The 12654-nt window shown below is 43.3% G+C and overlaps 1 protein-coding gene across 3 annotated transcripts in view; it reads right to left on the minus strand.

The window, feature by feature from the left end:
- The window catches only part of PPP1R13B (protein phosphatase 1 regulatory subunit 13B), an 89408-nt gene that overhangs the window by 47292 nt on the left and 29462 nt on the right, over positions 1-12654 (minus strand). For 2 of the 3 annotated variants that reach the window (XM_047795045.1, XM_047795044.1), the window contains exons 2-3: positions 6688-6835; positions 1933-2052 (exon numbers count right to left, since the gene is read on the minus strand). In XM_047795045.1, coding sequence (XP_047651001.1) covers positions 1933-2052; positions 6688-6835 — 268 coding nt within the window. Of the gene's footprint in view, positions 1-258; positions 336-1932; positions 2053-6687; positions 6836-12654 lie in introns of those variants that run through there. The other variant, XM_047795046.1, reaches the window with a different exon arrangement.

Below are 12654 nucleotides of genomic sequence, written 5' to 3' on the forward strand. Positions count from 1 at the left end.
AAGGAGGGGCTTTGCTGGAAGTTCTGAGAAGTGATGGAAGTCGTGGTGACGAATCTGGCTCTTCCAATCCTGCCCAACCATCCGATGACAGGGTCGCCACACCCCTCGTGGTGATCCATCCCGCTCCCCCGTCTCAAATGCAGCGATACCGCACTCTCCCCCCAAGTCCTACTCACTCTTCAAGGTCCCATCTACACCAGATGCCCCTCAACACCCCACTGCTCAACATCCTGCTCTCCCCACTCATCTCATGTGTACCTGCCGTGTCAGCACACCAGACCAAGCAGCATGGGGAGCCGATGAAGGTCAACTGGAAGGTCAGTGCTGTCCCCTTCTTTATGACTCCAGACAGTTCTCTCCAGGATCCCTAACACTTTGAAACTTTACAGCATGAGAATAAAACAAGTCCTCCTCCCCTCCCTACACCATCTTGGGACATTAACGGGTTATGTATACATTTACTAGTGATTAAAGTAAAATATAAAGCTTTTAAGTATAGCCAGGCAAGGCAGAGTGTAAGCACTTGGAGAGCTCAGGTAGAGAGTTAAATACTTAGCACTAGAAAAGTGTCTGAACTGCCAGCTAGTCTAACTCTCCTTCCCAGAAGGAGCTTGTCCAGAGAGGTAGGGCCCTTTTCTAAGGCAAAAGCAGATGAAGCGTTAGACCTAGAGCCTTTGTCTCCTGACTCTAGACAACCAGCAGCCAGTGGAATAAACACCCAGAAGTACGAGTTCCCACTGCGGCATAGTGGGCTAAGGATCTGGTGTTGCTGCAGCTGTGGCATAGGTCACAGATGCTTACAGCTATGGCTTGGATTCAATCCCTGTCCTGGAACTTCCGTATACCATGATGTGTCCAAAAAAGAAAAGAAAAAAAAACCAGAAGTAATGAGGCACTGCAAAAAAACCAGCACTTTAACAATGTGTATAGCTACGGAAAGATGCTCTTAAAGTCGAGAGCAGTTCATTCTAGGTGCAAAAGGTCCCTTAATAAAAAATACAGAGAGAGGGATAACTTGAAATAAAGGAATCTTCTTTTTACAAAAGGATGTCCTTTCTGTTGTTTTTTTTAAAATACTGTAAGTAATCCACAATCAATGTTAAATAACAACTTAAGGGTCTTTCCCTTAACTGTACAGTATATATGCTTTCCAAAAAAAAGACTTCCTTATTACTTTGTTTAAATTTTAATTTTTTTTTCTTTTTTTGGCCACACCGGCAGCATACGGAAGTTCCTGGGCCAGGGATCGAATCTGAGTCTCAGCCGCAACCTATGCCACAGCTGTAGCAACGCTGGATCCTTAACCCATTGCAGCACCACTGTGGGAACTCCTATTCTGTTTAAATTTTAATTCAAAAATAAGTAGTATATTCCCATGGTTCAAAGTCAAATGGAGGGAGTTCCTGCTGTGGCTCAGCTGGTTAAGAACTAGAGTAGCATCCATGAGGATGCTAGTTTGATCCCTGGCCTTCGCTCAGTGGGAACAGCTGTAAACTGCAACAACAGAGGTCAAATAAAAGTCAGACGCCAACTCTTCTCACCACTTGTGAGTGAAGGTGGGAAATTACATGAATAATTAATTTTAATATTTATTCCTATTTTTCTTTTTCTCTTTTTTGCTGTTTTTGCTTTTTAGGGCCACACCTGTGGGCATATGGAGGTTCCCTGGCTAGGGGTTGAATCAGAACTACAGATGCCAGCCTACACCACAGCCACAGCCATAAGGATTCAAACAGCGTCTGCAACCTATACCACAGCTCACAGCAATGCCGGATCCCCAACCCACTGAGCGAGGCCAGGAATCAAACTCGAATCTTCATGGATACTAGTCGGATTTGTTTCTGGTGCACCACAATAGGAAATCCTATTCCTATTTTTCTTAGGTTAACTTTTATGGCAAAAATTAGCAAATGGGGGAAAGCACTTATCTACCTTGTTCGCTGCTCTCAGTTGGGGAATCCTCATGTCGAAGGAAAAATTTCACTTCTTCCCTTCGTGGCCCCCACTTCTGAAGATGTTCGTACATCATATAATCGAAGGGTATGGGACGCTCTAGGAAAAACCAAACAATAATCTCACTTTCCCCAGAAACAAATAAACTGACTCCTACCAAAAGTAAAAAATAAATAGGAATAATTTAAAATAAATGTACACTTAGATATGAGAATTTAAGGATATTAAAAGCAATAAATTTTAACTTTAATGAAGTAAGAGTATGAATGTGAAATAATTTAGGTAACATGTAAGGAAGTAAACGTAAAAGCAATTTTGCAACATTAGAGAATCTTGAAAACAACGTTGTTTATTATATTTCGTATGAAACTGTGCCTCCCACTCCTTCAAAGAAACATACTAACAAATTGGTGGAACCCTGTTATTCATTAAATGTTGTATTTGGCACACGTGTACCAAGGACAGACAAGGCCAGACAAGGCGCTTTCTGCAATTCAGCTGGCCCACACACACACCTGCAATGAATGTTCACAGCAGCATTATTCACAGTAGCCAAAAAGGAGAGAAACAACCCAAATGTCCACTGACTGATAAAGGGAAAAATAAAATGTGGTATATCATACAATGGATATTACTCAGCCAAAAAAAGGAATTATGTATTGATGCACGTGCTACTACATGGACAGACAGTGAAAATATGCTACGTGAAAAAAGCAAGATCAGAAAGCCCTGCGTTGTATCCTCCAAGTGACACGAAGCACCCAGAGAGGAATACAGGGGCTGCCTGGGCAGAGGAAGAAGAAACGGAGAGGTAAAGAGTTTGGAGATGGCTGTACAACACCGAAAATGTCCTAAAACCATGGGACCAGACACTTGAAAATAATGCTTCTTATGCTATGTGCATTGCATCTCAATTTAACAGGAACAAACAGGAAGAGTTCCCGTTGTGGCTCAGCAGTAACAAACCCAAGCAGGATCCATGAGGAGGTGGGTTCCATCCCCAGCCTCGCTCAGTGGGTTAAGGATCTGGCATTGTGTAGGCCAGCAGCTGCAGGTCCAATTCAACCCCTAGCCTGGGTGCAGCCCTGAAAAAAACAAAAAAACAAAAAAATAAAGGGAACAAAAAGGAAATCTTGAAATGCTCCCACTGCTTCTTGTGCTTGAAAGTGAGAAAGGGGAGTTCCCATCATGGCACAGTGGTTAACAAATCTGACTAGGAACCATGGGTTTGCCGGTTCGATCCCTGGCCTCTCTCAGTGGGTTAAGGATCCAGCATTGCCGTGAGCCGTGTTGTAGGTCGAAGATGAGGCTCGGATCTGGTGTTGCTGTGACTGTGGTGTAGGCTGGCGGCCACAGCTCCAATTAGACCCCTAGCCTGGGAACATCCACATGCTGCAGGAGTGGCCCTAGAAAAGGCAAAACAACCAAAAAAAAAGAAAAGAAAAGAAAGTGAGGAGTTCCCATCCTGCGCAGTGGTTAACGAATCTGACTAGGAACCATGAGGTTGCGGGTTCGATCCCTGGCCTTGCTCAGTGGGTTAGGGATCCGGTGTTGCCATGAGCTGTGGTGTAGGTCACAGACACGGCTCGGATCCCGTGTTGCTGTGGCTGTGGTGTATGCCGGCGGCTACAGCTCTGATTGGGCCCCTAGCCCGGGAACTTCCATATGCCGCACAGCGGCCCTAGAAAAGGCAAAAAGACAAAAAAAAAAAAGTGAGAAAGGATATCGGCAAGTCTCAAGGCTTACAGAAAAGAGAGCAGGACAAAACCGAACAGTATCTTTCCTCCTTTCAACACAGGTGTATGGCTGGGGGAGAGTCTGCACAGCCTGAGAACTTGACATTAGTCAAAATAAAGAACTTTGCGAGCTGCAGCCTAGTCACACGTTGGAGGTGTGACTTACTGCACTGCCCTAGATAAGCTCCCAACTTCTTTAAGGAAGGAAATCCTTCCATTCATAGAAATGTAACACCCACTGTGCTGCAGCCTCACCCTCCTTACATGTGTAAGTGAGCTGATTCAGCATCGAGGGCGAGGACATCTCGGCTGAAAATGAAATCTGTGTGCTCAGTTCAGCTCAGAACTGAGAATGTGATTCGGCAAAAAACAAGCATAAATTGAACACTCAAGAAGTATTATCTCATATTTTTAGTTCTGAAAATAATATTTTTTATGGATACAGGCCTATAAAAAAGATTTTTAAAAACATGTTGTTATTGTGATTTTATAGCTGTAAGGCGCATATTTAAGCCTAATCATGGTCCTCAGGTTTATAAAATTTTGTCTTAGGCCATATTTTTTTTCATATTGCTTTGGCTTATGATGTTAGTAGCTTTAATTTTAGTCACTTTACTACTCAACATGAAGAATAAATTTTCATGCTTTTACAACTAATCAATTTACAACCTTCTCTTATATCCAGCAAGTGTGAGCATAACTTTATAAAAATTCAAGTTTGCCTCGATCCAATTATTTAAAAGAATTTTTTTTTTTTTTTTGCCATTTCTTGGGCCGCTACCTCAGCATATGGAGGTTCCCAGGCTAGGGGTCCAATCGGAGCTACAGCTGCTAGCCTACACCAGAGCCAGAGCATCGCCATATCCGAGCCGCATCTTCGACCTACACCACAGCTCATGGCAATGCTGGATCCTTTACCCATTGAGTGAGACCAGGAATCGAACCCTTAACCTCATGGTTCCTAGTCGGATTCATTTCCTCTGCACCATGACGGGAACTCTTCATGATCTTTTTAAAATAAGAAATGTTAACTAAAACTTCATTTCTGTTTTAATGTAGAAACAAAACTACCCTACACATAGCATGTAATATACACTAAATCTTGTTAGCATCTTACATAATGGAGAAATCTATGATAAGACTTTCAGGCATTCCTGAATAAGGCAAAAAGATCAAGTAGGAAACTGTGTACAAAATGAAAAACTGAAGATCCCATCTGCACTCCTGATTCGCATTAGAGCTGACACCCTGTGTCCTCACAGGGTGAGGACCCACAAGGAGAGTAGGGTGACAAGCTGGCCACTTAACCGACTGTTACAGGCTGGGCTATGTACCCGCACACTCAGCTTCCTATGTTCAAGTCCTAAGCCCTGGTGCCTCAGAACACGACCGTATTTGGAGAGAGGATCTTTAAAGAGGACTAAGTTAAAACAAGGCCATTAGGGCGGTCCTAACCCAGTGCGACCAGTGTCCTTACGGAGAAGAGAGGGCACAGACACACACGGAGGGAAGGCTGGGTGAAGACACGGAAGATGCCTCCGCAAGCCAAGGACAGGCCTCAGGAGAAACCAACCGTGCTGACACTGAGAATCCAGCCTCGAGAACTGTGAAAAGATAAACTTCTCTTGTTTATTAAACCACCCGGTTTGCGGTACTTTGTTATGGCAGCCTGAGCAAACTAATACTCAGATCGACAGAGAAATTCTCTTCTCAAAAGCACCGACAACTATATTGGAGTACTTTCTTAATGACATACTGATTACACAAATATACCATGAGTTACAGATGCAGCAGTTTTTATGCAAGGGCTTCTCCGAAACCTGAAAATTACTTCAAGGGTTCCTCTAGGGTAAAAAGATTGAGAAAGGCTGTGCGAATGCTTACTGGTGATGTGACGCACAGTATGGTGGCGACAGTAAACAACAGCAAATATTGTATTGTTACTTGAAGCTGCTAAGAGAGAACTCAGAAGTTCTCATCACGAGAAGAAAACATTCTGTAACTATGTACAGTAATGGCCACTAACTGGACTTACTGTGGTGATCCTTCTATGATACACACAAATATCAAATCACCTTACGGGATAGGAGAAACTCATACAATATCATATGCCAATTATACCTCGACTAAAAATGGTGAAAATGACGAAAGTACAAGAATTCACTGATGATCCCTAAGTGCCCTTTAAACAGGTCCACCTGTCCGACCATCTCTTTATCACCTCCACTCAACATCTTCCCGCTGCTCCTTCTCCTACTCTCCGACACAGATCTGTCCCGACCACACAGCCACCTCCTCCCGCAGGTGCAATAAAGGCCGCCCTCCTCTGCCGGAGCGGAGGCTTTGCTGGTCCAGCCCCCACCCTCCCAGGCCACCTCCCCTCAAGACTGTCTGAGGGCGCATCACGTCTACCCCACTCTTGCCCTTCCCGCACCGCTCCCCTTGCCCAGGATACTCCCTCCTGTCTAAAGCCAAGTTCACATCATCCGGCAGAATATTCTGCTCAGTAATCCTACGACTTGCCCTGACCCTCTCTGCCCTGGAGAGAACTCCTGCCGACTTCATGTGGAAATGTTCATGAAGGGCCTGCCACGTAAAGGGTTTTGTACACAGAGGAACAGGATGTTTCTGCCTTCGTGAAGTCATCACGGGGAAGAGAGGCAGATCAACAGCTTGACATGTAACAGACACAACACGTTAAGGGTTAAGGTCACGGGCTCAGTGGACAGAGAATGCACTTGGATAGCAGGATATCAAGAGAGACTTCACACAGGAGCTGGTCCACCTTCCCAGCTCGTTTCAGATGGTACAGGGCAAGTCACATAACTAACCTTTTTATAAACTGCGTTTCTAACATCCTGTCCCCATGTAATATAACACTATTTTCCTCACTCAATTCCTTATTACCTCAGATAACGAAGAACCAGAAACAATATTCCACCTTCGATAAACACTAGGTTTCACGTCCGCAGCAACCTTTATAGAGCCTAATACGTACCATTTCCCCGCCACACTTCAGCTAAATGGCAACTGCCTTCTCCAGGCTCCTTGCAAAACTCTACAACATCTCGACATGTTGTTTCTGGTGTTACAGGAACTTCCGTTAAAATCTGTTCATTGTTGCTCAAGAACACAGTTAATATCATCTGTAAGAGAAAAGATTAAGTTAAAGCCACAACTGAGAGTCATTGTCAATAAAGAGATTAATCTGTAAACTGAAAGTGAGCCCCCCACACCCCCACTCCCACCCCCCCCCCAAATGCTTACTGGATTAGTTAAGCTGATTCTAAAGTTCACTTGTAGAAAAATTAAAATGAAAGACAAGTCAAGAAAATGCCTAGAGAGTACTGGACGGGAACTAGCACTACCAGACATTATACAGCCTCAAAATAATAGGTACCAGCACATAAAGAGATTAATGTGACAAATTATGAAGTCCGGAAACAGAAAATGGTAAATGATGAGGGAGGGAAAAGACCACAAAATAAATGACGTCTGAGTAACTGAAATACGCATCTGGAAAAAAAATGGATTCATCCTACACATCATACACAAGCTCCTAACATCAAATATTTAAATATAAATCAAATCAAAATCATAAAAATTCTAGACTAAAACTAGGTGAACTCTTTTTAATAACCTTGGAGTACAGAGCCCTTTCTAAGCATGACTCAAAAACCAGACACCATAAAAAAAGATATATTTAAGTAATTAAATACAAGAATCTTTGCATCAAAGCAAAAAAAAAAAACTGGAGGGAAATATCTGCAACTCATATTACACATAAAAAGCTAATCTCCTCAATATATAAAGGGCTCTTAAAAATTGATAACAGGAAGGAGCTCCTGCAGCGGCACAACAGGATCAGCAGTGCCTTGGGAGTGCTGGAACACAGGTTCCATCCCTGGCCCAGCCCAGTGGGTTAAGGATCTGCTTGGTGTTGCTGTAGCTGCAGCTTAGGTTGCAACTACAGCTCGGATCTGATCCCCAGCCTGGGAACTCCATATGCCTTGGGGCAGCCAAAAAAGAAATAAAACAGAACAAAAATTGATAACAGCAAGTTTCCACGTGGTACAGTGGGTGAAGGATCCAACATGGCCACAGCTATTACACAGACCGCACCTGTGGTGCAGGTTCGTCCCTGGCCCAGGAACTGCCACACACCACAGGTGCGACAAAAAAAGCTGATAACAGACCAAAAATTGAGGAGATGAAAGAACATATCAATTTAAAAAGTGAAAATACACTATAATGTACTTGAAAATTTTTTTAAATTAGAATTGTCCAGCGTTATTTTTAAAAACATCCTTAAAAAGCCTTACTACTTAGATCTAAGATCTAAAGAGATATCGGGAAGGGATTTTAAAAAAACCATTACTCCTGAAGTACAGTTTAAACCAAGATTTTCTTTAATCAGACAGTATTATAAAGCATTTGTTTAATCTCTGATCAAAGTCAGAAACAACATCTGCATTTGTCCCAAAATTCTCCTCGGAAAAATCTCAGTGGTCAATCAAGTATTTTAGTTCATTGTTAAAACATTTTTTCTTAGCAGTGCCCTGAATTCCTAAATTTTGAGATTAAACATCTTTACACTGACGGTCAGATTTTATGTCACCAAAATTGATAATAGTTATGAACCATTTTCATGCCACCAGTCTCCCCTCACTCCAACGACCCTTGATCGCTGCCAGTTCATTTTCTAAATGCAAATCAAGGGAAGATACGCCCTGGCTTGAAATCTCAGGAGCTCTGCCCTGTCTAACGGTAGTCCTTCCCAAAACATTTCTGCTGGCTTATGGACAGGAAGCAGGTTTTGTTACTGAACACTATCTAATGTTGTAATGTTCCTGTGAGTCTCTGCCTTTCCCCCAGAGAGGCTCCTGGGCTTGGATTTCCACACAATACCCTCTGAGAAAGCCTGGACTACAGCATCAACTCAAACTCCTAGCACAGCAAACAGATTCCTAGCCTCCCAGACCTGGTTCCTTCCTGCACTGATCCTTGCTCCCTCAACTCCAATCAAGCTCTCTCAGGCTGCTCACTCTCCTTCTGCCCCAGCGCCCTTCCTGTTTCCCTATAAACTCCTATTCACCCTTCAAAGCTCAGCTCAGATGCCACCACCTCTACAAAGCCTCCCCTCACCACCTCCTCTCACCAGGGGGTTACACGCACCTTCCTCTGTGATCAGGTAACTCCTCACACATGTCTCTGTTACATCACGGCTCCCGCCCTCACCAGGCTCTGCGCTCCTCCAAGTAATTCACTTTTGAATCATCCACTCCCACTGCCTTGGTCAGCATCTGATGTGACAGGCACACCAAAACCTGGCCACATCCACGAATGACACACAAAATAAAAAACCTCCACCAAACTACAAGGAAATACTACACATGATCTAAGTAAGATGCATCCAGTCTGTTCAATAAACAAGTATTTTTTCTTCAGCTCTTCTAGGATATTATAAGCACATTTCTACTCTGCAAAAAATTAAACAGTTATTTCTGCTCCTAACCCACAGGGGACTTTCCTTTTAAAAACTGAGGGTTTGGTTTTTTTTGTCATTTCTTGGGCTGCTCCTGCGGCATATGGAGGTTCCCGGGCTAGGGGTCGAATCGGAGCTGTAGCCACCGGCCTAGGCCAGAACCACAGCAACGCGGGATCTGAGCCACGTCTGCAACCTACACCACAGCTCACGGCAACGCCGGATCCTTAACCCACTGAGCAAGGGCAGGGACCGAACCCGCAACCTCATGGTTCCTAGTTGGATTCGTTAACCACTGCGCCACAACGGGAACTCCCTGAACACTTATTTTTAAAAGCTAAGAACCCCTAGATAACTTATCCAAAAGTCACTATAAATTACTTCAGTTTTTAATTCTATTTCATAGTCTTTAGTAAACCCTATCTTTCCTAATATTAGCAAAAGTCATTTCTCCTAGGGAGTTTCCTAGTGAGCTAGTGGTTAGGACTTTCACTGCTGCTGCTGGGGTTCAATCCTTGGTCTGGGAACTGAGAGCCCACATCAAGCCACTGCATGCTGTGGAAAAAAACCAAAATTCCACTCTAATCTCTACTACTCAACCAAAGCTAATTTCTTTATAATCGTGACATTTAAAAGCTTTCGAGATAAATTAAGCTGGCATTAACCTGGATGGTAATACTTCCCTAAAGCATCCCCTAAATTTAGAACTGAAAAGACATGTGACTGCTACCATTATTCTAGCAAGGTTTCATTAGATTAAAAGAAACTGAAGCATCTCCAAGACAAATATCATACATATTAATTCTAGATGCATTTAAAAAATCTTAACAGCTTTGAAATCACAATATATATTACAACCGATAGTATATCACAACCTAATGGGTAGTTATGTTTTTCTTTCTTTTTTTTTTTGTCTTTTTGTCTTTTCTTGGGCCGCTCCCGCGGCATATGGAGGTTCCCAGGCTAGGGGTCTAATCGGAGCTGTAGCCGCCGGCCTACGCCAGAGCCACAGCTACGCAGGATCCGAGCCGCGTCTGCAACCTACACCACAGCTCACGGCAACGCCGGATCATTAACCCACTGAACAAGGCCAGGGATCGAACCTGCAACCTCATGGTTCCTAGTTGGATTCGTTAACCACTGCGCCACGACGGGAACTCCTGTTTTTCTTTCTTAATCATAGGTATAAAATAGAAATGAATAGGGTTAAGGATTAAGAGGACAAAGAAAAAAAGAAGTGAATGTTTATTCGTCCTGAAATATTAGTATGTTGACAATAAAAGATTTGGTTATCTACAGTTAGAAAAACACACAAAGATTCATACAATTGCTGTAACAAGTACAACATGTGATAAGATGCCTTATATGCATTTCCTCAAACTGTTCCCTCTGCCCAGACAAGTCACACTAACAGACCCTGCCAGCTCCTGCCCACCTCCTCTTAGATATATTTCCTGACACCGGTGTCTACCCATCCCCACCCAATGTGAGTCAGAGCCCCCGCTTTTGCTCTCCTGTAACAGACTGTGGCTATTTCTAGCACAACATTCTTACACTATATTATCAGTGGTTTTCAAGGATTACATCCTCTACGGAACAGTGTTTACTACTCACAGGAACGAGTTATGGCCCGTCACCTGCTCTTGAAATCATCTAAGTGTGTCTCAAGATGCACATTTTGTGTGTGTGATTTTATTTATTTTTGTCTTATTATTTTTTTATTTTATAATGATTTTTATTTTTTCCATTATAGCTGGTTTACAGGGTTCTGTCAATTGTCTATTGTAAGCAGGGTGACCCAGTCACACACACATGTATACATTCTTTTTTCTCACATTATATTCTATCATGCTCCATCATAAGTGACTAGATAGAGTTCCCAGTGCTATACAGCAGGATCTCATTGCTTATCCGTTCCAAAGAAGACACACATTTTTTTAAGTTGGAGTTCCTGCTGTGGCACAACAGCACTGGCAGCATCTCTGGAGTTCTGGGACGCAGGTTCGATCCCCAGCCCAGCACAGTGGGTTAAAGATCCGGGATTGCTGATAGGTCCCAACTGGGATCTGACCCCTGACCAGGGAAGACTATATGCCTCGGGGCCACCAAAAAAAAAAATTTTTTTTTTTTTTGCTTTTTAGGGCCACACTCGCAGCATATGGGAGTTCCCAGCCTAGGGGTCCAGTCAGAGCTACAGCCGGCTTACACCACAGCCACAGCAAATCTGAGCCCTGTCTTCGACCTACACTACAGCTCATGGCAACGCCAGGTCCCTGACCCACTGAGCAAGGCCAAGGATCGAACCCGCATCCTCATGGATCCTAGCCAGGTTTGTTAAGCACTGAGCCACAACGGGAACTCCCAAAAATTCTTTTTAAATTGGAGGAATTCTTTTGTGGCACCTTAAGTTAGGGATCCAGCATCGTCACTGCAGCAGTGTGGGTTCGATCCCTGGCCTGGAGTACAGCAAAAGAAAAAAAAAGTTATTAAAAAACAAGGAATGAAAAAAAATTTTTTTAAGTCAGAATGGCCACAAGGCCACTGAGGGCAGAACTTGTGTTCTCTAACTCAGGGCCTGAGAGAACTATATGTGCTACTCAGTAAGTGAAGATGGAGGCAGGCTAGCAGGCAGACACCTAGCTTATCAAGTCAGCTAAGAGGTCACCTTACCCTCATTCTCAAGAACAACTAAGCTACATAAAGAAAATCAATTGGAATCAATCACTAATTTAAGTAATCTACACAGTAGAGCCTTTAAAACTTTGCAAACTTGTTATTTAAGGATGTTCTTGGTCCAAGGAAATCAAAGCAAAGCACAAATTAGGGATGTATAAGCCATTAAAAATTAGACACTATCTGCAATATCAAATCATCACACCGTACACAATGTTCCATAACGTTATATGTCAATTAGACAATGGTACAATGTTACGTGCCAATTATTTCTCAAAGCCGGAGGAAAAGAAATCACCCATAACAAAAAAAAAAAAAAAAGAAAGAAAAAAAAAAGAAAGAAACTATCCTACAATGGAACACACAGACAGTGACAAGTGTTGACGAGGATGAGGAGAAACTGGAGGTCTCATAAACTGGTAGCGGAAAAATAAAATGGTGTAGCCATTTTTGTTTTGTTTGTTTTGCTTTCTATGGCCGCACCTGCAGCATATGGAGGTTCCCAGGCGAGGGGTCAAATCAGAGTTACAGCTGCCAGCCTACACCACAGCCACAGCCACTCCAGATCCGAGCCACGTCTGTGACCTATACCATAGCTCACGGCAACGCTGGAACTTTAACCCACTGAGCGAGGCCAGGGATCGAACCCGCAACCTCATGGTTCCTAGTCGGATTCGTTAACCGCTGCACCACGACAGGAACTCTGGCATAGCCATTTTGAAAAACTGCTCTGCAGTTTCTTAAAAATGTTAAACATAGGGAGTTCAGTGGGCCTCACTCAGTGGGTTAAGGTTCCGGCATTGCCGT

Source organism: Phacochoerus africanus, chromosome 9 (genome assembly GCF_016906955.1).
Source record: "Phacochoerus africanus isolate WHEZ1 chromosome 9, ROS_Pafr_v1, whole genome shotgun sequence".
Taxonomy (NCBI): domain Eukaryota; kingdom Metazoa; phylum Chordata; class Mammalia; order Artiodactyla; family Suidae; genus Phacochoerus; species Phacochoerus africanus.